The following is a 23,563-nucleotide window of genomic DNA, read 5'->3' as shown; positions in this document are numbered from 1 at the left end:
ATAAAGTGAAATTGAATGAACGCGAGGATGAGAGTGAATAAAAGAGAGGAGATGATGACATATGGTAGAGAATCAAAAGCCAAATCCTGTTCTGAGAAGCTGTATGAGAAGCCTGGTGGAGAATCTGGCTATACTGGGCCTAAAATATCAGACCGAGGAGATAATAAATGAATGAATGTCTTTACTTGTTCTCCCGCGAGGGCCTGTGTGATGGTGACATCACCATCTGGACTCAGGTCGAAGAGGATAACCTTGCCTTTGTGCTTAAACCTGGGTGCACCAGCCACGTAGAGCTTCCTCCAGTCTCCTACTGTCACTGAGGACACAGTGTAACCTGTAGTATATGCACACACAGAACCAGGCTTATCTGAGATATGTACTACAGAGCAAGCATGTAAAAACATTATAAACACTTTATGATAATCTTAACCCTGCACACCTTGTAATAACAAAAATTATTAATAAGATTTTATATTGCACAAATAATGAAAAAGGGTAACAGAAACCTGCTGACTTGTAGAATGTGACTGGAGTAATTTCATATGTTGATGTGAGCCTTATAATAATTGCTAACTAATATGACTTTCTTTTGGTGGTTAAATGGTAGCAACTCATTAACAAATATCTGATGAAGCTGACTGGTATAATTCTGACTGATGGATACCCAGCAAGATCTAAGATGCCTACCCAGCAAGATCTAAGGTTTAACAATATAGATGAACGTGGGCTCACTATCTGGTAAGTAACAGGTCAGTGTTGCTCTTTTGTTGAATTATTATAACTGCTTATTTATGATTTGAGGGTGTTATCAGTATTAATAAACTGTGTGGTGAGGTTACCCAGATAAGCAGCATGATTCTTTAACTCCAGAGGAAACTCTTTCTCAAACGCTTCTCGTGGGGGCGTAATGGTTCCCCCACTACTCTCCTTCAACACCCCTCCCTCCCAGTCATACGCCCCCACCATTCCGAACAAGATCCCATCCTGCAAAAGGGGCCCAGAGAAAAGACAGGGTGAACACAGGGCACATTAGTGACTAATACATGCTATCTCTGACATGTATTTACAAAAACAATCACACAAGCTCATCACATAATCTTTTTGCCAGTTACATGGCACGGTGAAATGCTGAGGATATTTGGAAGCTGCAGTCCTTTTGCATTTTAGAGCCAAATCTTGCCTTTGGATGATGTTAAAATTAAGATGTTAGTTTCATTGTGAAGACACTTTCCAATTAAATCTCATCCAAAGAAACCTCATTAATTTTTTAGTCAAGAAAACACTATACAGTGTTAAGACCATCTTGTGGGACAAATTCTACATCAAGCATTTAGCAATATTTTTATAAATCCTTCTGGGAAAAGGCTAAGAATGAACAAGTAAAATTTCATGACTGCAAGTCATGGAGATTTTTGGTTCTGAGTATTATGGCATGATTTGAATATATACTCACATCTAAAATGTGTGTGGAGAACCCAATCTGAGACATCTCCATGAGGAAGGCACTTTCATTGTATCCCAATGTTCCTGTCATTACATAAGGCAAAACATGTGACACTTAAGGTCAAGTACATACTGTCTGACTGAAGTTCTGAAGTAAAGATTATGTGATAGCTCACCGAGTGGATGGAAGATTCAATATAACACATCCTTAACCCTGTTCAATATATTAGGCCAAATTAATAAACTAACACACAATCGCAACTAATGTGTGAACACCTAAAACAAATGCCAGAGTATCCAAACGCCTTATAACATATAAATAAATGCCTTATAACATATAAAATAATATGATATCCTAAAGCAGATCACAGAAAGGTCAGCCCTTCTGTCTGGTTCACATCTCTTTAGATGAATGGGAACGTCCTGTGGTGCCTACAGCCACACCCATATCCTTGGCCATCCTTTCTCCAGCTCTTAACTTCTACTACCTTCCTTCCGGTCCAGCTGTGTGCCCTCCTGTGCTTCCTGTTACCTCTCCCTTCATCTTAGGGATAGAACCATCCTTTTGTTTACCTCAGAACGTTTATCAGCATCTCTGAGAAGATGCCACACCCACACCCAATTAATGTCACTTAGTATCAAGGTCTGAAAAATTGGTTATGGCTATAAAATCAGTAATGGTTATTTGTGGTTGGTCTTTCTTTAGCTTACTATAACCTACCTCAGGCTCCTCTATTCTTGTTAAACCTGCATTCTGCAGCCAATGTCAAAGGCCTCTTATGGTCATAAACGGACTTAATGCATTTGTACTTCACAGCAATGGGAGCCATCTTAAGGAAAGGCCAGTTCAGTTTGTTTCTCCCTAAATTATCCCATAATGCAATGCTTTGGAGAAGCGTGGTCCCACCATTATGCTGTGTCATTACATTTTAGAATGTGGGAAACAAGACGTCGTGCTGGTCTTCACAGCCGTCTTATGTCCTACCCTCCAGGCTGAAGATTCGGTCGCCCAAGGCATCCACAATGTCATTCAGTGCTGCTTCATCTGTTACGTTAAAGAAGTATTTCTCATCTGGGTCGCTGGCGATGTATTTGATTTCATTAATGAAGGTCTCTGGGTCCTGTTGCCTGCGGATGTAGTGACCCAAAACCTGAAGGAGAGTGACAGTAGAGAGAGACAGAAAAGACAGAAATAATGAAAAAAGAGGGGCAAGAAAGCATATGGTAGAGAGGACGATGGACAGATACATCCAGACGCAGGCAGGGATGGACAGATAGAAACGAACTCAGAAGGAATATTAACTCAGGAAGCCATATTTCTTCCAACCAACCATTAGAAAAAGGGAGTTCAGCTGCCTTTGAGAGAATGATAGCAGATATGTTCGCACACAGGAAGCCAACACCTCCACTGTTCTACAAAAGGATCAAACCAGATGACATGAGGCGATGTGTAAGGTCCTGAAGCGGGACCAGGTAGTGGGAAGAGCACAGAGAGGCCCAGAACACCTCCGCATGACTCAGAGAGAGCAACAGATAGCACACCCCTTTCCCACAGACACAGAGCAGGACATCTCCGGGCAGCTCACCACTAACGAGAAGTCCTTTATATCACCTTGGATATTGTCCGAGCAAAAGCCACTTGAAAGATCCAGTTCCATTTACAGCCCCCCCCCCCCCCCCCCAAACCCCCCCCCCCCTCTTCCTTAGAACCTTTTGGCAAACTGCAACTGACCTGAATAAAGCTGATATAAGTAAATCGATGTGAATAAGAGCATTTGCCAAATGTTGCAAATGTATATGTAAATGTACAGGACCCCTCAGAGGTTTCAGCTATTGTTCCAGATTCTCCACACACGTCTCAGATCTGTTATAAGCAATGGCCCAGGAGTCTGGGGTGGAGTGAGGCCTCACAAACAAAAAAGATGGACACTCGGCAGCGCAGGGAAAGAAGGGAGGGAAAAGGAAGAACGCAAGTCCACTTCACCCGAGCAGAACACTCTGACTGGGATCCCTGAATCCTTCGTCTCTCAGCGTGACTGGTGTGGTGGACATGAAATGTAACATAAATATGTACAAGCAGATTTTCTGTGATTGATGTCATTGGTTACTGTGTTCATGGGGGTGGGTGGTTAAGGCGGCGGTTACTGAATTAAGAGTATTCTAACACACTGGTTTTGGTTTAAAGAACTGTGCCAAAATATTCCCCCTTCCCTTTCTCTGTCTCTGTCTCATCTTATTTCCTTTACTCTAACAATTTGTAAAACAACACTGTATCCCTGCATTAGCCACAAACTCCCCTCTCAGATCACTAATGTCTAAACCAGCCCAGCTCCACCACCATACAGCTAACGCTGTTATTTTACTAGGTCGTTTCTCCACCCTCCCTCGAGCGTTTTACTTTATGGGAAGATTTTTGTCCTCTGGTTGTATGGGAGAGAGACAGAAAGAGATACAGAAAGAGAGCGAGCGAGAGAGAGAGAGAGAGAGAGAGAGAGAGAGAGAGAGAGAGAGAGAGAGAGAGAGAGAGAGAGAATATGGGTGGAGATGAATGTGAAAAACCCTGGAACCCGAAGGCCATGCTTTGGCTGGCGCTGCATGAGAACAACCTGTCACAGTTCAGTTCCGCAGCTCCCAAGGGATGACATGTCTCCCCCATAACTCTGCAATGTTTGTGTCCACAAACAAAACACCATTTTGCCAGTGGCTTACGGTAGCTTCCACAGGTCTGTGTGACTGCAGTGAGGAGCGTAACTGAAAACAAAGAGGGAGCTGTGAAGGGCAGCAGCTAATCCACAGTGTAAACAAACACGCACACATTCTTCTACTGCTTTCTTTGCGCCATTTTTTAAGTCTTTATTTGAGGCGCTGTTGATTTAACTATTTTTATGGCTTGCTGTGTTGTGCATCTGCTTAGCTTCGTTTATGTTTGGTAATTAGACAAACTATACCTTTAGGCCACTGAATAATGACTGAATACCTCCATTTTGGCTCTTGGGATGACAGTAGCACTCTGTGTTAGGTCATAGTTCATGTCTTACTGAAAGAAGGTATTTAGAGGTGGCCATGGAGGTGTGGCCTAAGAGACAGAAGGGGTATTAAGAAGGGTACTTGCACATGTATCAGTTATGTTTATGTTACCAGTGAAAGAAGGGCGTGCTGCCCTATAACATAATGTCCATGTTCTAATCTGCATGTTCCAATGTATATTATTAATCAAATGATCTGGCAGAGGTGTGATACATGGTAGACGCGGGTGTAAGGCCGGCTTCTGTCGTCGAGAAGCCAGGGTCATTGAGAGTGTGCCCAGGGTCATCAGGAGTGTGCCCAGGGTCATCAGGAGTGTGCCCAGGGTCATTGAGAGTGTGCCCAGGGTCATCAGGAGTGTGCCCAGGGTCATTGAGAGTGTGCCCAGGGTCATTGAGAGTGTGCCCAGGGTCATCAGGAGTGTGCCCAGGGTCATTGAGAGTGTGCCCAGGGTCATCAGGAGTGTGCCCAGGGTCATTGAGAGTGTGCCCAGGGTTATCAGGAGTGTGCCCAGGGTCATTGAGAGTGTGCCCAGGGTCATCAGGAGTGTGCCCAGGGTCATTGAGAGTGTGCCCAGGGTTATCAGGAGTGTGCCTGGGTCATTGAGAGTGTGCCCAGGGTCATCAGGAGTGTGCCCAGGGTCATTGAGAGTGTGCCCAGGGTCATCAGGAGTGTGCCCAGGGTCATTGAGAGTGTGCCCAGGGTCATCAGGAGTGTGCCCAGGGTCATTGAGAGTATGCCCAGGGTCATCAGGAGTGTGCCCAGGGTCATTGAGAGTGTGCCCAGGGTCATCAGGAGTGTGCCCAGGGTCATTGAGAGTGTGCCCAGGGTCATCAGGAGTGTGCCCAGGGTCATTGAGAGTGTGCCCAGGGTTATCAGGAGTGTGCCCAGGGTCATTGAGAGTGTGCCCAGGGTCATCAGGAGTGTGCCCAGGGTCATTGAGAGTGTGCCCAGGGTCATCAGGAGTGTGCCCAGGGTCATTGAGAGTGTGCCCAGGGTTATCAGGAGTGTGCCTGGGTCATTGAGAGTGTGCCCAGGGTCATCAGGAGTGTGCCCAGGGTCATTGAGAGTGTGCCCAGGGTTATCAGGAGTGTGCCCAGGGTCATTGAGAGTGTGCCCAGGGTCATCAGGAGTGTGCCCAGGGTCATTGAGAGTGTGCCCAGGGTCATCAGGAGTGTGCCCAGGGTCATTGAGAGTGTGCCCAGGGTCATCAGGAGTGTGCCCAGGGTCATTGAGAGTGTGCCCAGGGTTATCAGGAGTGTGCCCAGGGTCATTGAGAGTGTGCCCAGGGTCATCAGGAGTGTGCCCGGGTCATTGAGAGTGTGCCCAGGGTTATCAGGAGTGTGCCTGGGTCATTGAGAGTGTGCCCAGGGTCATCAGGAGTGTGCCCAGGGTCATTGAGAGTGTGCCCAGGGTCATCAGGAGTGTGCCCAGGGTCATTGAGAGTGTGCCCAGGGTCATCAGGAGTGTGCCCAGGGTCATTGAGAGTGTGCCCAGGGTCATCAGGAGTGTGCCCAGGGTCATTGAGAGTGTGCCCAGGGTCATCAGGAGTGTGCCCAGGGTCATTGAGAGTGTGCCCAGGGTCATCAGGAGTGTGCCCAGGGTCATTGAGAGTGTGCCCAGGGTCATCAGGAGTGTGCCCAGGGTCATTGAGAGTGTGCCCAGGGTCATCAGGAGTGTGCCTAGGGTCATTGAGAGTGTGCCCAGGGTCATCAGGAGTGTGCCCAGGGTCATTGAGAGTGTGCCCAGGGTCATCAGGAGTGTGCCCAGGGTCATTGAGAGTGTGCCCAGGGTTATCAGGAGTGTGCCCAGGGTCATTGAGAGTGTGCCCAGGGTCATCAGGAGTGTGCCCAGGGTCATTGAGAGTGTGCCCAGGGTCATCAGGAGTGTGCCCAGGGTCATTGAGAGTGTGCCCAGGGTCATCAGGAGTGTGCCCAGGGTCATTGAGAGTGTGCCCAGGGTCATCAGGAGTGTGCCCAGGGTCATTGAGAGTGTGCCCAGGGTCATCAGGAGTGTGCCTAGGGTCATTGAGAGTGTGCCCAGGGTCATCAGGAGTGTGCCCAGGGTCATTGAGAGTGTGCCCAGGGTCATCAGGAGTGTGCCCAGGGTCATTGAGAGTGTGCCCAGGGTTATCAGGAGTGTGCCCAGGGTCATTGAGAGTGTGCCCAGGGTCATCAGGAGTGTGCCCAGGGTCATTGAGAGTGTGCCCAGGGTCATCAGGAGTGTGCCCAGGGTCATTGAGAGTGTGCCCAGGGTCATCAGGAGTGTGCCCAGGGTCATTGAGAGTGTGCCCAGGGTCATCAGGAGTGTGCCCAGGGTCATCAGGAGTGTGCCCAGGGTCATCAGGAGTGTGCCCAGGGTCATTGAGAGTGTGCCCAGGGTTATCAGGAGTGTGCCCAGGGTCATTGAGAGTGTGCCCAGGGTCATCAGGAGTGTGCCCAGGGTCATTGAGAGTGTGCCCAGGGTCATCAGGAGTGTGCCTAGGGTCATTGAGAGTGTGCCCAGGGTCATCAGGAGTGTGCCCAGGGTCATTGAGAGTGTGCCCAGGGTCATCAGGAGTGTGCCCAGGGTCATTGAGAGTGTGCCCAGGGTTATCAGGAGTGTGCCCAGGGTCATTGAGAGTGTGCCCAGGGTCATCAGGAGTGTGCCCAGGGTCATTGAGAGTGTGCCCAGGGTCATCAGGAGTGTGCCCAGGGTCATTGAGAGTGTGCCCAGGGTCATCAGGAGTGTGCCCAGGGTCATTGAGAGTGTGCCCAGGGTCATCAGGAGTGTGCCCAGGGTCATTGAGAGTGTGCCCAGGGTCATCAGGAGTTTGCCCAGGGTCATTGAGAGTGTGCCCAGGGTTATCAGGAGTGTGCCCAGGGTCATTGAGAGTGTGCCCAGGGTCATCAGGAGTGTGCCCAGGGTCATCAGGAGTGTGCCCAGGGTCATCAGGAGTGTGCCCTGGATAACCCCCTTTACTTCCCCCCACCAGTGGGCAGTGTTCTGGTGGGCAGAGCACATGTTTGCCACCAGGAAGACCAGTGCTTGACGCCAGTGACTTGAACCTGTATTACACTGCACCAACCTGTAATGAACACATCTTTTCATGCAACCACTATATCCTACACCTTCCTCCTTGATGGCCCCTTGAGCTCAGATAAAACTCTTCGACAGTGCGCTCTGCCACTCTCTGTCACACACACGTTCCTCTGCCATGATAGATGTGCCTTTAAGTAATCTGGCTCTTTGTGATGTTATGGTTTGAGGGAGAGACTGGGCAGACTGCTACAACCACTCACCCAGCCGTTGGGCCCGAGCTGTGGTGGAGAGGACTTTGGTCATACAAATGGGCTATTTCTGAACACTGTTTTTTTTTTGTTCAAGAGGAGTAATCTGGTGGTTACGACTGTGTAAAGAATGGACCACATTTCTTCTCCACGGCGAGACAGCAAGAGAGAACTGGAGGGTGGGGTACAGTTGAGGCTCTTTATATAGGCATATAATGTCAATTTTGATCAGTTAAGTGGAGATAGCACAGAATGGGACAGAATTTCATATTTTATGTATTACTGCATAGCTAGGGCTTAGTACAGCTAGAGCTGGGTCGTATATAACATCAGTTATAAATACAAAGGTATATACCGGCTGAGCTTTTGGTAGGATTTTGAAGTCTTCCCTTTGTTCAATACCATGTAGCGTGTAGATTGTGCGTGGTGGACTCACGGCGATGGCATATCTGGTGATGTTGCGCTTCTCGCACTCGGCCAGGGCCTCAGGAAGCTCCTCGCCATCATGTGACTCTCCGTCTGTTACCACGATCATCACCTTGGTGGCTCCTTCCCGGGCTCCTCTCTCCACGCTGAATGCCTCTGTGCTGGGGGAACAGTGCCACCATCAGAAAGCAGCACTAGAGTGGAAACTGAGAAGCTGAGTAGAGTTGATATTATGCCTGCAGGCATTATTGAAAAGGCCAGAACCAAAAATCCTTGCTTTCCAGTGCATAACACACATCTGTCCATTTCTCTTTTCTTTATTCTATGCCATGCACACACACAATCACACACACACACACACACACACACACACACACACACACACACACGCAAACACACACATGCGCACACACACACACACACACACACACACACACATGTGCACACACACACACACACACACACACACACACACACACACACACACACACACACACACACGCAAACACACACTCCATCCTGTTTGTGCAAACATGACCAGTGCCTTAAAGTGGAAATTTGCGATGCGACCTCAGCGTTAGTCCACTCGGTGATTTTCAGGCGGCTTCCCAGATCCAGACTATATATAACTGCGTGGCTCTCCGCAAGAGCCAGTGACTTTAAAAACACCCAGCAGCCTCCTGCCTAATTACATCCAGAGAAAGAGCCGTCCAGCTGAGGAGAGAAGGAGAGCTAGATCAGGGGGAAGAGAAAAGAGCAGATCACATCTGAATAGAACAGAACAGAGCAGAGAGGAGTGTGGATGAAAAACAGAGCAGTGGGTTAGAAAGGAAAGAGGAGGCTGGAGAGCGATAAAAGCAGGTGAAAAAGGGGGATTAAGAGCTCATGTGAGAGGAGGATGTATGCATGGTAGCATCACAGCATCCCAAACACCACATGGGAGTAAATGACTCATTACAACAGAGATGGAAGCTAAAGAAACATCTGATGTGGTCTGTGACAAACAGAGGTGGTTTACTTGCTATAAACATTCATGCCGTCACTCGTAAAAGCCGCGAGGCGCTGAAGGATGAAAGTGGCCTTGCTTCTTAATGAGGTAAATGAGAAGTAGTATGAAGGAGGATGGGAGAGACACACAGAGAGAGAGAGAGAGAGAGAGAGAGAGAGAGAGAGAGAGAGATGGGGAGAGAAATAATGGCTTTACAGTAGTCCTGAAATTAGAAAATATGTGACAATAAAATTTATAGAGAGATTTTGAGGGAAAAAATTAGATTACAAGTTTTTTCATCAAGTTGTAAGACAAAGTGGGAGAGCATGGGAATAAGGATGCCAGTGTTCATGCCTGGGTGGGTGTTTATAGAGTGCTTTATCTGGAGTAATATGGCTACCACTGTTGTTGTTTTTTGCTTTACAATGTTTAAATTAATGAGTGCGTTTGAGGTTTAATGAACCCGTGTCTTTGTTCTAGAAAGGGACCCCAAAATTGCAGGAATATGCGGTTGTCCTCCCATACGTTTGTGCGCGTATATGTGTTTGCACAGCTGTAGAGGTTAAAGCCACGTCTGCAGTGCCGTAGCCCCACCTGCAGCTGTGCTGATCCAGCTCTGTCTGTCCTGCCCTCTTGGCATTTGCACACATTAATGTTATTGTGGCCCTACACACCTCACCGCACTACTGCTGTCACGTCACTTCATCTGGAGGGCAAGTCTTGCTCGGTAAGAGTTCATAAGAGAATGTGCACACCTTTATACCTGCAATGAACTGGTCCAATAAAGGAAAATCTATGTGGCATTGTCACAACACAAATGTTATGCTACCTTACTGTTTAACGCTCCGCAGGTACCTGCCTTCGGCGCGACAAGTTGTGCTTCTGCTGCGTACCTGATTCAGCGCCTCCTATCCTTCGGCCTATCAACGATCTGAGCCTTACTGCTTTCTATTTCCTGCTTTTGACCAAATAACAATGTACACACACAAACACTAATACACACAAACAGCAACAAAGTGACCAGTAAAGAGTCATCAATTTTCTTTAGTCATATGACAGTAGGTTCCATATATACATCAACAATTGCGTTGCGTGCAGTGAGAACAGCATATGTGTGGGATTTCTATGCTACCTGATAAATCATTCACCCATAGGAAGACAGCTAGTAGTGTTACCCCAACAATGGCCTTATGGAGAGGCGGTCCTTTGTCAGCTCAAGGGGAAGGATGTGAAACTATACTTGAATAAAGCAGTGACTTTTGATGCAGTTTCGTTTGCATTTGGTAAAAATAAAAATGAAAAGAAACCTCGACACTGCTGGCGCACTGAACATCAAAAAACGAACAAAAGATTTGCCGGGGATATGCATCAATAAAAGCCCTATACGGGCCAAGATAATGAGCATGGCTCACAGCGAGTGTGCAGTTAACAGACATGGCTTCAGAGCAGCGTGGACGTGGAGGTTGGAAGTGGTTAGGAAATGGTTCAGATCACCAACTGCACATCTAAAACCTGTTTAATAGCCACATAGGGCTTATTCAGTGAGGCTTCACATCAGGGGTTTGTCCTTGTAGCACACGGAGTAAGTACTCTGGGTGTGTTTAGCTTGAGTGTTTAAAAGTGAGACAGGGCACAGCGAGACAGAGGGCGCAGTGAGACCGTGCGGACGGAGAGACATGCGGAGGAGGAGGGGAAGACGAGAGAGGCACTTGCATGCGTCTCCAGGGCGGCGATAGTGTTACAGAGCTTGGAGTGTGTCTTCAACAACAAAGGCACCATTGAGCGGTTTGCTTGAGTAACTCCACACGAACACGCACTGGATGCCGACAGTGATGTGCAAAAAGCTGACACGTGATAACAGTCAAAAGAAGAAAGACATAGGAGATAAGACATAAAGGGGAGAAGGGTGTTCCTGGATGTGGGTTTGAGTTCATGACTGGCAAGCCTACCAGGCCATGTGGATGGCGTATGCGGTGCGAGTCTCCCGCCCCTCCTGCCGACTGATGTTCTTAGCCGCTCCCACCACGTCCTGTGTCGTCTGATAGTCCTTAAGGGACCACTCATGGATTGAGATCTCCCCATACTGCAGGATACCCACCTATACACACACAGACATGGGGCGGGGCGCATGGATCAGACTGAAGGGAAGCAGACGTTGGCGGCCACGCCGGCATACCAAACCGAACATTCCAGCGACGTGCAGCTGTGCCAGGGTATGAAACGCTCCACAAACCAGAGGAATTTCCTTTTAGCCCAGTGTGGCCGGAGAATGCTTACTGCCTTACTGACAGATGCATGACTTGATTTTTACTGCCCATATTCACAAGCCACATAACGCCGACAAGGACACATAAGAGCATTCTCTTTCTCTCTGTATCACTTACCCTCCCATGCACGTGTACACACACACACACATTTATAAATTCTAACTCTTGGTCCCTTCCACTCCTCTATGACTGGAACCATAGCTCTTGTCCGTTTATATTAATATGACCATTTATTACCCTGATCCAGTTCTTTGGGCTCTTTTCCAATCAGCGGACAAGCCTGTGACTGTATCAGACACATTTACACACACACACACACACACACACACACACATGCATGTGTACACACAGAAACTCACACTAACAGACCCCCCCCCCCCCTCCACACACACACACTTACATACACACAGCTTTATGAATGTCAATGAGCTCTGTGTAGGAGCTCCTGCTGACTTAGGGCAGTTTCGCTTGTCATTTCAGTCATACCTAAATGGCTGATAGCACTGCAGCTTAGTGGTTTAACATTTATTGCTGTAACAGATCGGTTTCAACGCACTGGCCAATTAACATGAGCTTATCATGTGAGTTAGAACATGGAACGTACTAAGCTGTACAGTGCTATGGCTCTCCACAACCGAGTGTGAGCACTGAACAGGAAACCCAGACCCGTGAAGTCCGAAGCTCCCGCTCACCCACACTCACCTGCATCTGCTCTGGACTGATGTGGAACTTGCTAAGGATGTTACTCAGGAAGTTCTGCACCTCATACCAGGGGTAGATACTGTTAGAACCATCCAGAACTATTACAATGTCCATGTAGGTAGTACACCCTGAAACGCACAGAAAAAGTTGTCGTCAATGTTTTTTGCATGGTTCTGGAAGCGTAGTGTTAGAGTGAGCTTGTGTGGAGGCCTGGTCTCACTCTGCGCGGTGGGGGCGATTATCTCTTTGGGTTCCAGGTCGTCGCTAACAGAGGCGCAGATTCCTGTGCTGAAGATGGATGTACCGCACTCCTGCGACCACAGCGGGGCACACGCCTGTGAACAAACAGGAGCTGATGGACAACACGCTTCAGAGATGCTGTACACTGCGACGCTATACACCGTGACTCTGTACACCGCGACACTGCACACCGTGACTCTGTACACCACGAGGCTGTACACCGTGACTCCGTACACCACGACGCTGTACACCATGACTCTGTACACCGCAACACTGTACACTGTGACTCGGTGCTCCGTGACTCTGTAGACCATGACTCTGTACACCACAACGCTGTACACCGTGACTCTGTACACCACGATGCTGTACACGGTGACTCTGTACACCGCAACACTGTACACTGTGACTCTGTACTCCGTGACTTTGTAGACCATGACTCTGTACACCACGACGCTGTACACCACGATTCTGTACACTGTGACTCTGTACACCGCAACACTGTACATTGTGACTGTACCCCATGACTCTGTACAATTGCATCAATGTACACCAGTGTACACCATGATGTTATAAACCTGTCCACTGTCCACTGTGATGCTGTACACTGTAACATTGGACACTAGGGCACTGCACTGCACAGCACTATACACAATGCTCCCACCGTGCTAAACAATTCGCCTTCTGCATGCACAAGGTCTTTCCTTCCTTTTTAATGTCTTAGAATCAGTAAATGAATGAAGGAGACTGCCTGCCAAACCAATACTGCATCATAAAAGTATTGAAATATTACCACAGTTGGGTTTTGAAGTTGAGTAACAACACTAGTAAACTAGTAGCTTAACAGACCAGGGGATGTTTATTTGGACAGAGGATGTGGTTTGCGTCTTCGGTGTCTTTCGGTCAGGGCTACTGCTAGGACCCATAAAAGCAGGAGACGAGCGATGGACAGAGGCAAGGGCATGTGGTAGAAAACAGAAAGCTGCGTGGAAAAGGAAAACTATATACTGGAAACAAGCTAGGGGGAGACAGCTGGTGAGAAATGATGGACTTGGTCTTAAATACTCTAATACTATATAGAGCTGTATGCTGCACACCACTGAAGTAATTTAATTGTTTTGAATGGAGGGACAGAGAGACAGAATTTAAAAAATCACATAAACATCTTTATGTCTTCAAAGCAGATCCTTTATTTGCCTGTGAAACTAAAGTAAGCAATGGGATAGGGGAAGGGAAAACAGAAAAATGAAGTCTGAGGGAAAATGTACCATGAGATGAAAGAAACAATGGAATAATGGAGGGGTGGTGGGGGAGTGGAGCGGATGGAAGCTCTGGTGAAGGGTTGGTTGGGTGTGGTGAAGGGTTGGTTGGGTGTGGTGGAGGGTGTGGTTTGGTGTGGTGGAGGGTCTGGTTGGGTGTAGTGGGGTAGTGGAGTTGATGGAGGCCCTGGTGAAGGGTTGGTTGGGTGTGGTGGAGGGTCTTGTTGGGTGTAGTGGGGTAGTGGAGTTGATGGAGGCCCTGGTGAAGGGTTGGTTGGGTGTGGTGGAGGGTCTTGTTGGGTGTAGTGGGGTAGTGGAGTTGATGGAGGCCCTGGTGAAGGGTTGGTTGGGTGTGTTGGGGGGGTCTGGTTTGATGTGGTGGAGGGTCTGGTTAGGTGTAGTGGGGTAGTGGAGTTGATGGAGGCCCTGGTGAAGGGTTGATTGGGTGTGGTGGAGGGTCTGGTTGGGTGTGGTGGAGGGTCTGGTTTGATGTGGTGGAGGGTCTGGTTGGGTGTAGTGGGGTAGTAGAGTTGATGGAGGCCCTGGTGAAGGGTTGGTTGGGTGTGTTGGGGGGGTCTGGTTGGGTGTGGTGGAGGGTCTGGTTTGATGTGGTGGAGGGTCTGGTTAGGTGTAGTGGGGTAGTGGAGTTGATGGAGGCCCTGGTGAAGGGTTGATTGGGTGTGGTGGAGGGTCTGGTTGGGTGTGGTGGAGGGTCTGGTTTGATGTGGTGGAGGGTCTGGTTAGGTGTAGTGGGGTAGTGGAGTTGATGGAGGCCCTGGTGAAGGGTTGGTTGGTTGTGGTGGAGGGTCTGGTTGGGTGTGGTGGAGGGTGTGGTTTGGTGTGGTGGAGGGTCTGGTTGGGTGTAGTGGGGTAGTGGAGTTGATGGAGGCCCTGGTGAAGGGTTGGTTGGGTGTGGTGGAGGGACTGGTTGGGTGTAGTGGGGTAGTGGAGTTGATGGAGGCCCTGGTGAAGGGTTGGTTGGGTGTGGTGGAGGGTTGGGTTGGGTGTGGTGGAGGGTCTGGTTTGGTGTGGTGGCGGGTCTGGTTGGGTGTAGTGGGGTAGTGGAGTTGATGGAGGCCCTGGTGAAGGGTTGTGGGGCAATGGAGGTAGTGAAGGGTTTGGTGGGGTCGGTAGGAGCTAGTGGGGTTAGTGGAGGATCTGTGACATCAGTGGGGTGGTGACATTCACCCTGTCATTGTGAATGTTAGTCAGATGCACGGAGGTGGAGAGAGAAAGATGAGAGGGAGAGGGAGACAGCCAGATGAAAGGAAAGACAGACAGAAAGAGATCGAGAGGTGCTATGGCTTTTGCAAGACCTGTCATTACAAAGTGCTGGAGTCGCATTCCGATCCCGTTATAGCACAGACCACAGGAAGAGAGCTTTGTTATGCACACACTCGCGCACTTCAACTGGCATATACTGTACTTAATGTGGTGATGCTTGATAGTGTCTGAAATGTAACAGACTTGCCATGTAAGAGAGACACAGTGTGCTAGTGCTGTACAGATCTTAACGAACTCTGCCTGACTTCAATCCCTAAGGGGGTGCTGTGTATTGGCAATCTCTCTCTCTCTCTCTCTCTCTCTGTCTCTCTCTCTCACACACACACACGCACACACACACACACAAACACACACATAGATAATACACCCATCTTAGTCAAACATTCCTCTCTAAGTGAGGCACTCACAAGTATTTTTTGGTTTTACACAAACACACACAGACACACATAGGAGTGGATGAATATTGGCAGAAGCCATCTAGCAATTTTACCAAACCAAATGGTAGAAGAGATCCACAACTGGACTGAACTGGGTCACTGGGTTCTGCCCAACACATGACCCTGTGTTCACCTGTGTGTGTGCATGCGCGTTTGTGTTTGTGTGTGGGGAGTGAAACTGTGTAATTATATGTGTGAATGGGTCTGTTGCTATTTTGTCTGGGGTTAGGTGAGGTTTCCATGTTGCTCTCAGCCTGCCTCCTATATGCCTCCATCCGTTTCCGAGCTCAGCATGTAGGGGGGGTTACTGACGCTTCCCCTACCTGAACCTAACAGGACCCAGCCTCAAGAACACTGAGACCACAGCCACACCTCAGGGGGCTCACGCTGAATTAAACCACGCGTGCCACTATTAGGTGCAGCAGACTGAACAGTCTGTCTGTTTATCCTTTCTGTTTATCAATTATCCCTCTGTCCATGCATATGTGCTCTCTTAAGAAAATCACTCAGCTAAACTCACCTTCTCATTAACACACATTAAACATATACAGATGTGCAGACACAAAGAGACAAATATACACACAAACACACACACATACACGGTTTCTAAATATGTCTAAAACATTTATAGGAGCTAATATAATCTTTAGAAGTACATAATGTGATAATGTGATATACTGTACTGTACTGTATATTTCAGATATTGGTTGAATGGTGTACATTATATATTTTATGCATATTTTCAATATATGTTATACATTTACATATACAGCATTTAGCTAATGCTTTATTCCAAAGCAATTTACAATTATGAATGAATACAATTTGAGCTCACACACACACACACACACACACCTACACACACACACACACACACACACACACACACGCCAAATCCACATGGTGCACACTGAGGGAAGTTTCACATATACAGAGGAAGTGACCAAGTGATCATATAAAAAGACATCGGTTGAGAGATGTGGGGATTTCCAAGGTAAACCACCTCACCCCACCCCACCTCACCCCACCTCACCCCACACTTTGACATCACAGAAGAAAACCACTTATATTACCACTTACACTTCAGTGCGTTTGTCATCTACAATATGAGCTTACCAGAAACCCATTAGGATCATCTGGCGTAAGCGTCATTCCCAAGTGTGAGTTTCTCAGATTCCGTGACACATTCTGGAATGCACTTTCAGCTGTGTGAAGAGAGTGAAAACAAGGTTACTCTGTTTTCAGGTTGTACACTGGCCACTAACGTTTTTTTCTTATTCTCTGTGACTTTCTTACCTAGATTCACTTTAGAGCAGTTGGAGTTCACCTCATCTCCCACAATGCATTTGTAAACATCTCCCTTCCTATTATTGGGTGAGCCATCCCATGGAGCACCGACCAGCATCCTGTATCACAAACAAAAAAGGTAAACTAAGTTGGTCATTTGGCTATTTCAGTAACAATGGGAGTAACCCACAAGAAGTAATCTTATCTTTTAATCTGAGAAACAGAAGATTAATTGTTTATCCCCTTTTTGCTTTTTTGGTGTTTTTTAAGTATATTCTAGCTGTCCGTGCCAGAACAAAGGGGAAACAAGCCTGTGACAATACACATCCGCTGTCCTCTGATGGGGCTTCGTTTTTTAAATTATCCAGATATTCCCCATGCGGGCTATTTCTCAGATTACTCAGATTACCTCAAAATTCCACCTTGATGATTAAAGCCATTTCATCTGGCAGAAGTCATGAAAGAGCAGCACCGGGGAACTCACAGCTTCTCTCCATCCACCTCATGCTGTAGCACGGAGAAGCCGAACAGAGCGTCCTCGGGCCCTGTGAAGATGCGAGGTTGCTTCACATCGATGTTGAAGCAGTCGCACAGCCCTGCAAGAGAGAGCAGCGGCGAGACGGGCAGCATGAAGGGCTCGCCAGCACAGACCACGAGACACGACAACAGCAGGCTGTGACATCACAGCATACGGGACATCGCTTTGGGGTTCAGGATGATAACCAGAAGGGGTTCTTTCAATGGTCAGTGTAGGAATTGCACGCACAATAGTGAATTAATGCGGTTGAGGGGACTTCGGACGCTGAGTACAGTTTAGGAAAATGATAGATGCAGAGAGGGAAGGGTGTGGCCTATAATAACTACTGAACATAGAAGCTCCCTGTATGGTACACAGACCTGCCTTTACAACATGAGAGAGAGAGAGAGAGAGAGAGAGAGAGAGAGAGAGAGTGTGTGTGTGTGTGTGTGTGTATGTGTCTGTGTGTTATAGGCTAGTAGAAAAATCCTTGCAGGGGATTTTGCACCACTAAGCAACAGAGATCTAAACAACTTCAACCAAAACAGTTTTGTATAATGGGATATTTTCTTGATGACAGGTTAATCACACTTTTATCGAAAAGTAAGGCTATAAAAGTTCAAATCTATCATATTGCAGAACCAAAAGGGAATTCAGTATTCCACAGCATTGTGTGTGAGGTGTGTTTTTAACCCACACACGTAGACATCTCGCTCTCTCTGCTTTGACTGGGTTTCATTATGCTTGTTTACCCAGAAATAGCCTTAGAAAGGAGGAGAACCAGAATGAAAGCAGGCAAAGAACCAAACCCAGTTGACCTCAAACATGACGCTGCCACTGCTGCACACAGCCTGTCTGTCTCTCTCTCTCTCTCTCTCTCTCTCTCTCTCTCTCTCTCTCTCTCTCTCTCTCTCTCTCTCTCTCTCTCTCTCTCTCTCTTTCTCTCTGTCTCCTGGTCTGCCTCTCTTTCCCTCTATCTCACCCAGGTCAGTTAAATGAGCATGACACATTCCAGATGGGTTGGAGGAGAAATCGAACATGTTCACTATTTCTTCTTAAACCTTCACGTTTGTTTGCTGGGGTCATGACCCTTGTTCCTTTATCATCCTCCAGACTTACTATTGGCCTTCTCCCTCTGTCGCTCTCCTTCTGCCTTTTTCCTTTTCACAGTGTCTCTGTGCCAGCCTGTGTGTGTGCCTGTCTTTCCGTCTAGCTGTCTGCCTGTCTCTATCTCTCCCTGTCTCTTTCTTAATGCCCTGGTATCCTCCCATCCCGCCTTTAGCCATGTTATGTCCTTGCCAGGCTGTCATTCCCATTCCTGTCCACCCTCTAATTATCCCACTCTTTTTTTCTCTCACACTTGTCTCCTTACTAAGATTCTTTTGAGATGGCTTAGAGATGAAGAAAGTCTGTGTGTGTGTGTGTGTGTGTGTGTGTGTGTGTGAGTGAGTGTGTATGCGTGCATGCCCGCACGCGCGCGTGTGCTCATTTGTGTGCAAGTGTGTGTGCCTGTGTGTGCTTTCTTGGGGTTTTTTTTAGCTTTTTTGATCTCTGCCTCCAGAGCTTTGTCATGACAACTGCAAACATTTACACAGAGTAGTTCTGGATAGTCGTGAAAGCAGGTCAGATCTATGTGTCTACATTGACATCAATGCACACACACATACTTAGATTACTTCATTTGTGAAGGTCAGAGATTGGGATAAATTCTTGTGTAGATTCTGACCCAGATTACCATTTATCACTATCCTGACCCTTTGATCCTGGGCTGAATTCAACATAATTCTATCCACATCCCAGACAGAAACATCTGTGAGTTTTATAAGCAAACTATATAGTTTCTTTCAAAGAGCATATTCTATATTACAGTCTCTTGTATTATATCCATGAGGATGCATGAGAACAGAACAGAAATAGTGCTACAACTACAACCACACACACACACACACACACACACACACACACACACACACACATATGCGTGCATACACTTTCCTTAAGAAATGAGTGGAAACAGTTAAGTGTGAGAGATAAAAAAGAGAATGAAAGCAATAATGTGATCAGTGCCTTGATGTATATGCATAATTATAGACATCACGCTCAAACCCTCTGAAAACAAACATAAGCTCCCACACAGCTGCGATGTCACTTGTACTCAGGATGTAAATCTACAGGCCAGTCATGCCAGTGTGAGACAGTGTTACGTGCTCCCCCATATGGGACATATTACTGTAAAACAGCATCTTCTTCTGAAAAGGGAATCAGCCTCATTAATGGCATATTGTTCAGTGTTCTTCCCTCACTCTGTCTGGCCCTCTCTATTCTAAGTTTAACCTGTTCACAGGTTAAACGTAGTTCCATCAGAAGGGGCAGGTGGTTAATGAATATTTATACGGTGATAAAATACATAGTCTATATATAACATAATATGTTCTAATTTTCTAGACGTAGCACAACTTCAGAACCAGCATTGATATCAGCAGAAATGATAAATATGAGAGCTGGCTTAGAATTTTTTTTATAAGAGTGCACCTTTTCAAGTGAATAGTGTCTTTTCTCATTCGCTCTGTTAGAATGACTCAGAACTCACATCCTCTCTCTCTGTCTCTCACAAAGACTTCTCACACCACCTTTTACTGTCCAGCCTCTTATTTTCTTTCTGTTGTTTTTGGAGGGGTTTTTTCCCCCATCCTATCATGTTTTATTCCCAACTTCCCAGGCCTCTTGAGGTGTAGGATGGAAGAATGGACGGTGAGACACAGAAGGAGAGGGACAGAATTTCCCGAACCCACACATGCATTCTCCATTGAAACTACAGCAAAACAGAGCAGGACGGCAGCATGTTCATCACAAAGATCTGTGGAATCCATTAGCAAAAAAAGGAATTCTGTACACACACACACACACACACACACACACACACACACACACACACACACACAGAGTATATACACTCCTACTATGGCTAAGAAAAAAATTAAATACATGCATAGCACAATAACTTGGTAAAGTACACATTTAATACCTTAAAGGATCAGTTTTGTAATTTAACTAATATTAAAAGCTAAAACTAAAAACTAAAACAGTAACTAAATTTTTTAAAAAAAAACACATATTCTAAACTTCAAAAGAGGTTTATGTACTGACAGTTAGCTATTCATGTACTATTAAGGGTGTATAAACTACACATATGCTATGTATATCCGGAGTCTGACCGCACGAATGCTGTGACGTCATTATAGACGTTAGCGTCCATAATCACATTTAGAAAACACGCGCGCGCGCACGTTAGTCTGGCCTACGTGGTCCATCAGCTCAAATTACTAGACATTTTGCCCCCTTTCCCCTTTGGATCAAGTAGCCTCATACATGCCACTGAAGCCCGCAGATATACCTAATCTAAAATTCTGTCTCACTTTTGAAGTTTAGCAAAAGCGTCCTTCACTGCCTCCTCGACCTTGACGTGTGAAGTCACGGTACGTTTAAGGTCAATAACCCGAACGAGAAACTGAGAGGCTTGAATTGATTTTAACGCTTGGGAAAAACAAAGGGTTTGCAGCGGAAATACCGAGGTACGCTGCGCACTGAGGCGCGCCGGTAGGCACGTTTGTGTTGATTTAGGCTATGTGAAACTGTATGGGCAGACCAACTCCAGCGTTATTTATTTATTGAGCCCTTTAAAAACAATTAATATTCTCCAAAGTGCTCTACACTTTAAGAATCTAATGAAGAAAAATCGAATAAGGACAGGGAAATATTATTTTGACATCGAGAAACAGGGCGCAAGCGTCCCGTTCTGTGGCACGTCTGACGTGCGCTCCCACTTGCATTTGCACCTATCTGTCTCGTGGGTGGCGACCCTGGAAATGTAAGCACAACGGGAAAAACACTGAACAGTTCGCGTTTCAGGGAAGGGAAGCCTGACATGCAATTTAAATGCCTGAAGTCTCATTTCTTGCACCCAGTATCACATCGGTTCAACCTCTGATTTTGGAAGGTGTACAGTGTTGAAGATGTGTTGCAGGCCTACTGTGGCATCAAACATTAAATGTGTTGCGTACAGTGCAAATTTTTTTTATGTAAAAAAACCAACAACTTACCTTTTAAAAGAACAGTGATTTTTAGCCACAACATGTAGTTGTAAATCTCCATTTGCAAGTTATGTGAGTTTTCGTATCTTTTGGATTCTTTTCTTTCTTCTGCCTCTGTCCATGCAACTTTCCCACAGTTCGTTTACGGGCAGTACATGGACTGTCAATGCGCTTTCACGCGTTCTTTAAGCGCGCGTATTCCCCGGGGGATCCGTCAAGGTTCCGTTCCAGTGGCTCGCGCATCGAGCACAAGTCCGATAGCCGTCATAACTTCACGCTTTCACATTGCCTGCACGTGAAAGACAGTGGCTTGCTCTCATAACGCTTATCAGATTTTACGCATTTGACTCAGGCAACGGCCGTGCTTTGGAAAATATTCATTGTTTACTGTATCATGCATAGTTAAAGTAGTTTGACGAACGTACTAAACATGTTTTCCTTACCTTGTTTGTTTCCGTATAAATTCTAAAGTTACAGGGAAAAAGTACTGATCCAAAACGCAGGTTCGCGCAGCAGCCTTGTAATTCCGAGGCTCTCAGCACCTGCTGTCGGAACTGAGCCTTCATTTAGGATCCAATAAAACGGTGAAATGAACAACAGCCAGGCTCACCTGTTGTTTTCACTAATGTTCAGTCTATTTTAAACTTGCCAGCGTTTTCAGATTTCTACTCAATATGTCTACACCACAGCAACGAGCTGCAATGTTATGTTACATATACATATATTAATAATTGCAGTTATTCTTTCAGTTGCAATTTACTCTTCTCGTTGTTTAGAACTTTCTCTCATCACTTTTCGTGTTTTTAGCGGTTTCTTCCTGGGCCGGGGAGGTTCTCTCCAAAGCATACATTTAGGAAAATGAATGAGCGCTTTTATGCGAGCAGCGGAGCAAAACCTTCTTTCGCGTTTGCCTCACTCAACTGGTCCTCTCAAACTGTGCCTGGTCCGTATTTTCAAAAGCTCAAACCGCATCTCTCTCTCTTTCCCTCTCTCTCCCTCTCCCCCCCCCCTCTCTCTTTCTCTCTCCTTCTCTCTCTCCACCTTCTCTCTCTCTCTCTCTCTCTCTCTCTCTCTCTCTCTCTCTCTCTCTCTCTCTCTCTCTCTCTCTCTCTCGTATTTACTTTAAGCTCCCTTCCTCCTTCCACTTTCCTCGTCGCTATAGGAGGCCAGACGTGTTTTTGTTGGCAATATACACGTTTAAAAATAATTTAATATTTTTTCGATCAAAATCCACTGAAGAATATATATATATATATATATATATATATATATATATATATATATATATATATATATATATATATATTTAAAGTATTTAGCATATATTTATTTTGATGAGAGTTATAAATAGCCATTTTCTTTGCTGAAAATTGAATAGGTCTAATTCACTGTATGTATTATTTATATGTTCATACATTCATACATTGTTCAATCATGTTATTCAAAAAGTCAAAGTTTACTTGCCCCATGCACAGTTGTATACCCTCATGAAATCTTTGTGCTGACGCTCATATAACATTGTTTCTCTACAACACAATATGTACCAGAGAAAAAAAAACATACCGTATGTACATTTTTTCATTCATTCATCTTCTAAAGACGTTGCGAATTGATCCTAAGGTGATGTGCAAAAGAGAATAGCAGCACTGAAAATAATGTGCAGTATATACAGTATATAAGTATGCTGAGAAAAGGTTGACTCTATAGCAGTAATATTACAGGGAATGACCTACAGCTGGTTCAGTAGCCTGACAGCTTATTTGTAACTTTTCTTTAGTCTGCCAGTGCTGCAGTACAAGATGGTAACCAGACTATGTGCTGGATGGCTGGATGGCTGGTACTTGTCCTGTAAGGACATGAGTCTCTTGGCTATGGTGAGATCAGATGCACTCTCATTCACTCTCATTCACATGCACTCTCATGCTGAGATCTCACTCTCATTCTTCTTACCGATTCTGTGATGCTTTGTTGGGATACTGGCTAAAAACATTTTTTCCATGATAGAGCATGTACTTGTTTATTTTAAAATATTGTCTTCCTTAACACCCAGCTAAGAAAAAATATGTCCCAGGGACATCCCCTGTGAAAGTCCTCTGAACATTTTTTGTAGGGTCTTTCAAAATGTTAGGACAAAAATATAGGACATTATTAGAGGATGTACGTGGTACATCCTGGCAACGTCCAGGGGACTTTGCAGGGACGTTTGTGGAAAGTCCTTTATGTTTTTATATAGCCATGATCCTATGTTTCAGTTAGGTTACTATATTACTGATATTTAATACTTGTTTAGAATATATACAATATGTGAACAAAAGTATTGGGACATACCACT

The 23,563-nt window shown here is 46.1% G+C and overlaps 1 protein-coding gene across 2 annotated transcripts in view; it reads right to left on the bottom strand.

The window, feature by feature from the left end:
* itga10 (integrin, alpha 10) overlaps window positions 1-22,157 on the bottom strand; it is a 30,913-nt gene extending 8,756 nt beyond the window's left edge. The window contains exons 1-13 of one of the 2 annotated variants that reach the window (XM_026999250.3): window positions 21,675-22,157; window positions 21,241-21,520; window positions 17,108-17,219; window positions 16,633-16,742; window positions 16,453-16,541; window positions 12,340-12,454; window positions 12,120-12,247; window positions 11,100-11,248; window positions 8,173-8,323; window positions 2,429-2,594; window positions 1,454-1,527; window positions 840-984; window positions 186-334 (exon numbers count right to left, since the gene is read on the bottom strand). In XM_026999250.3, coding sequence (XP_026855051.2) covers window positions 186-334; window positions 840-984; window positions 1,454-1,527; window positions 2,429-2,594; window positions 8,173-8,323; window positions 11,100-11,248; window positions 12,120-12,247; window positions 12,340-12,454; window positions 16,453-16,541; window positions 16,633-16,742; window positions 17,108-17,219; window positions 21,241-21,292 — 1,440 coding nt within the window. In that variant the 5' untranslated portion in view covers window positions 21,293-21,520; window positions 21,675-22,157. Of the gene's footprint in view, window positions 1-185; window positions 335-839; window positions 985-1,453; window positions 1,528-2,428; window positions 2,595-8,172; window positions 8,324-11,099; window positions 12,041-12,119; window positions 12,248-12,339; window positions 12,455-16,452; window positions 16,542-16,632; window positions 16,743-17,107; window positions 17,220-21,240; window positions 21,521-21,674 lie in introns of those variants that run through there. The other variant, XM_081695723.1, reaches the window with a different exon arrangement.
* Between the last annotated feature and the right edge of the window lie 1,406 nt (window positions 22,158-23,563).

The sequence above is a fragment of the Electrophorus electricus genome, chromosome 14 (genome assembly GCF_041902795.1).
Source record: "Electrophorus electricus isolate QZ-2024a chromosome 14, ASM4190279v1, whole genome shotgun sequence".
Taxonomy (NCBI): Eukaryota; Metazoa; Chordata; class Actinopteri; order Gymnotiformes; family Gymnotidae; genus Electrophorus; species Electrophorus electricus.
This window is presented reverse-complemented; position numbering and strand designations above follow the sequence as displayed.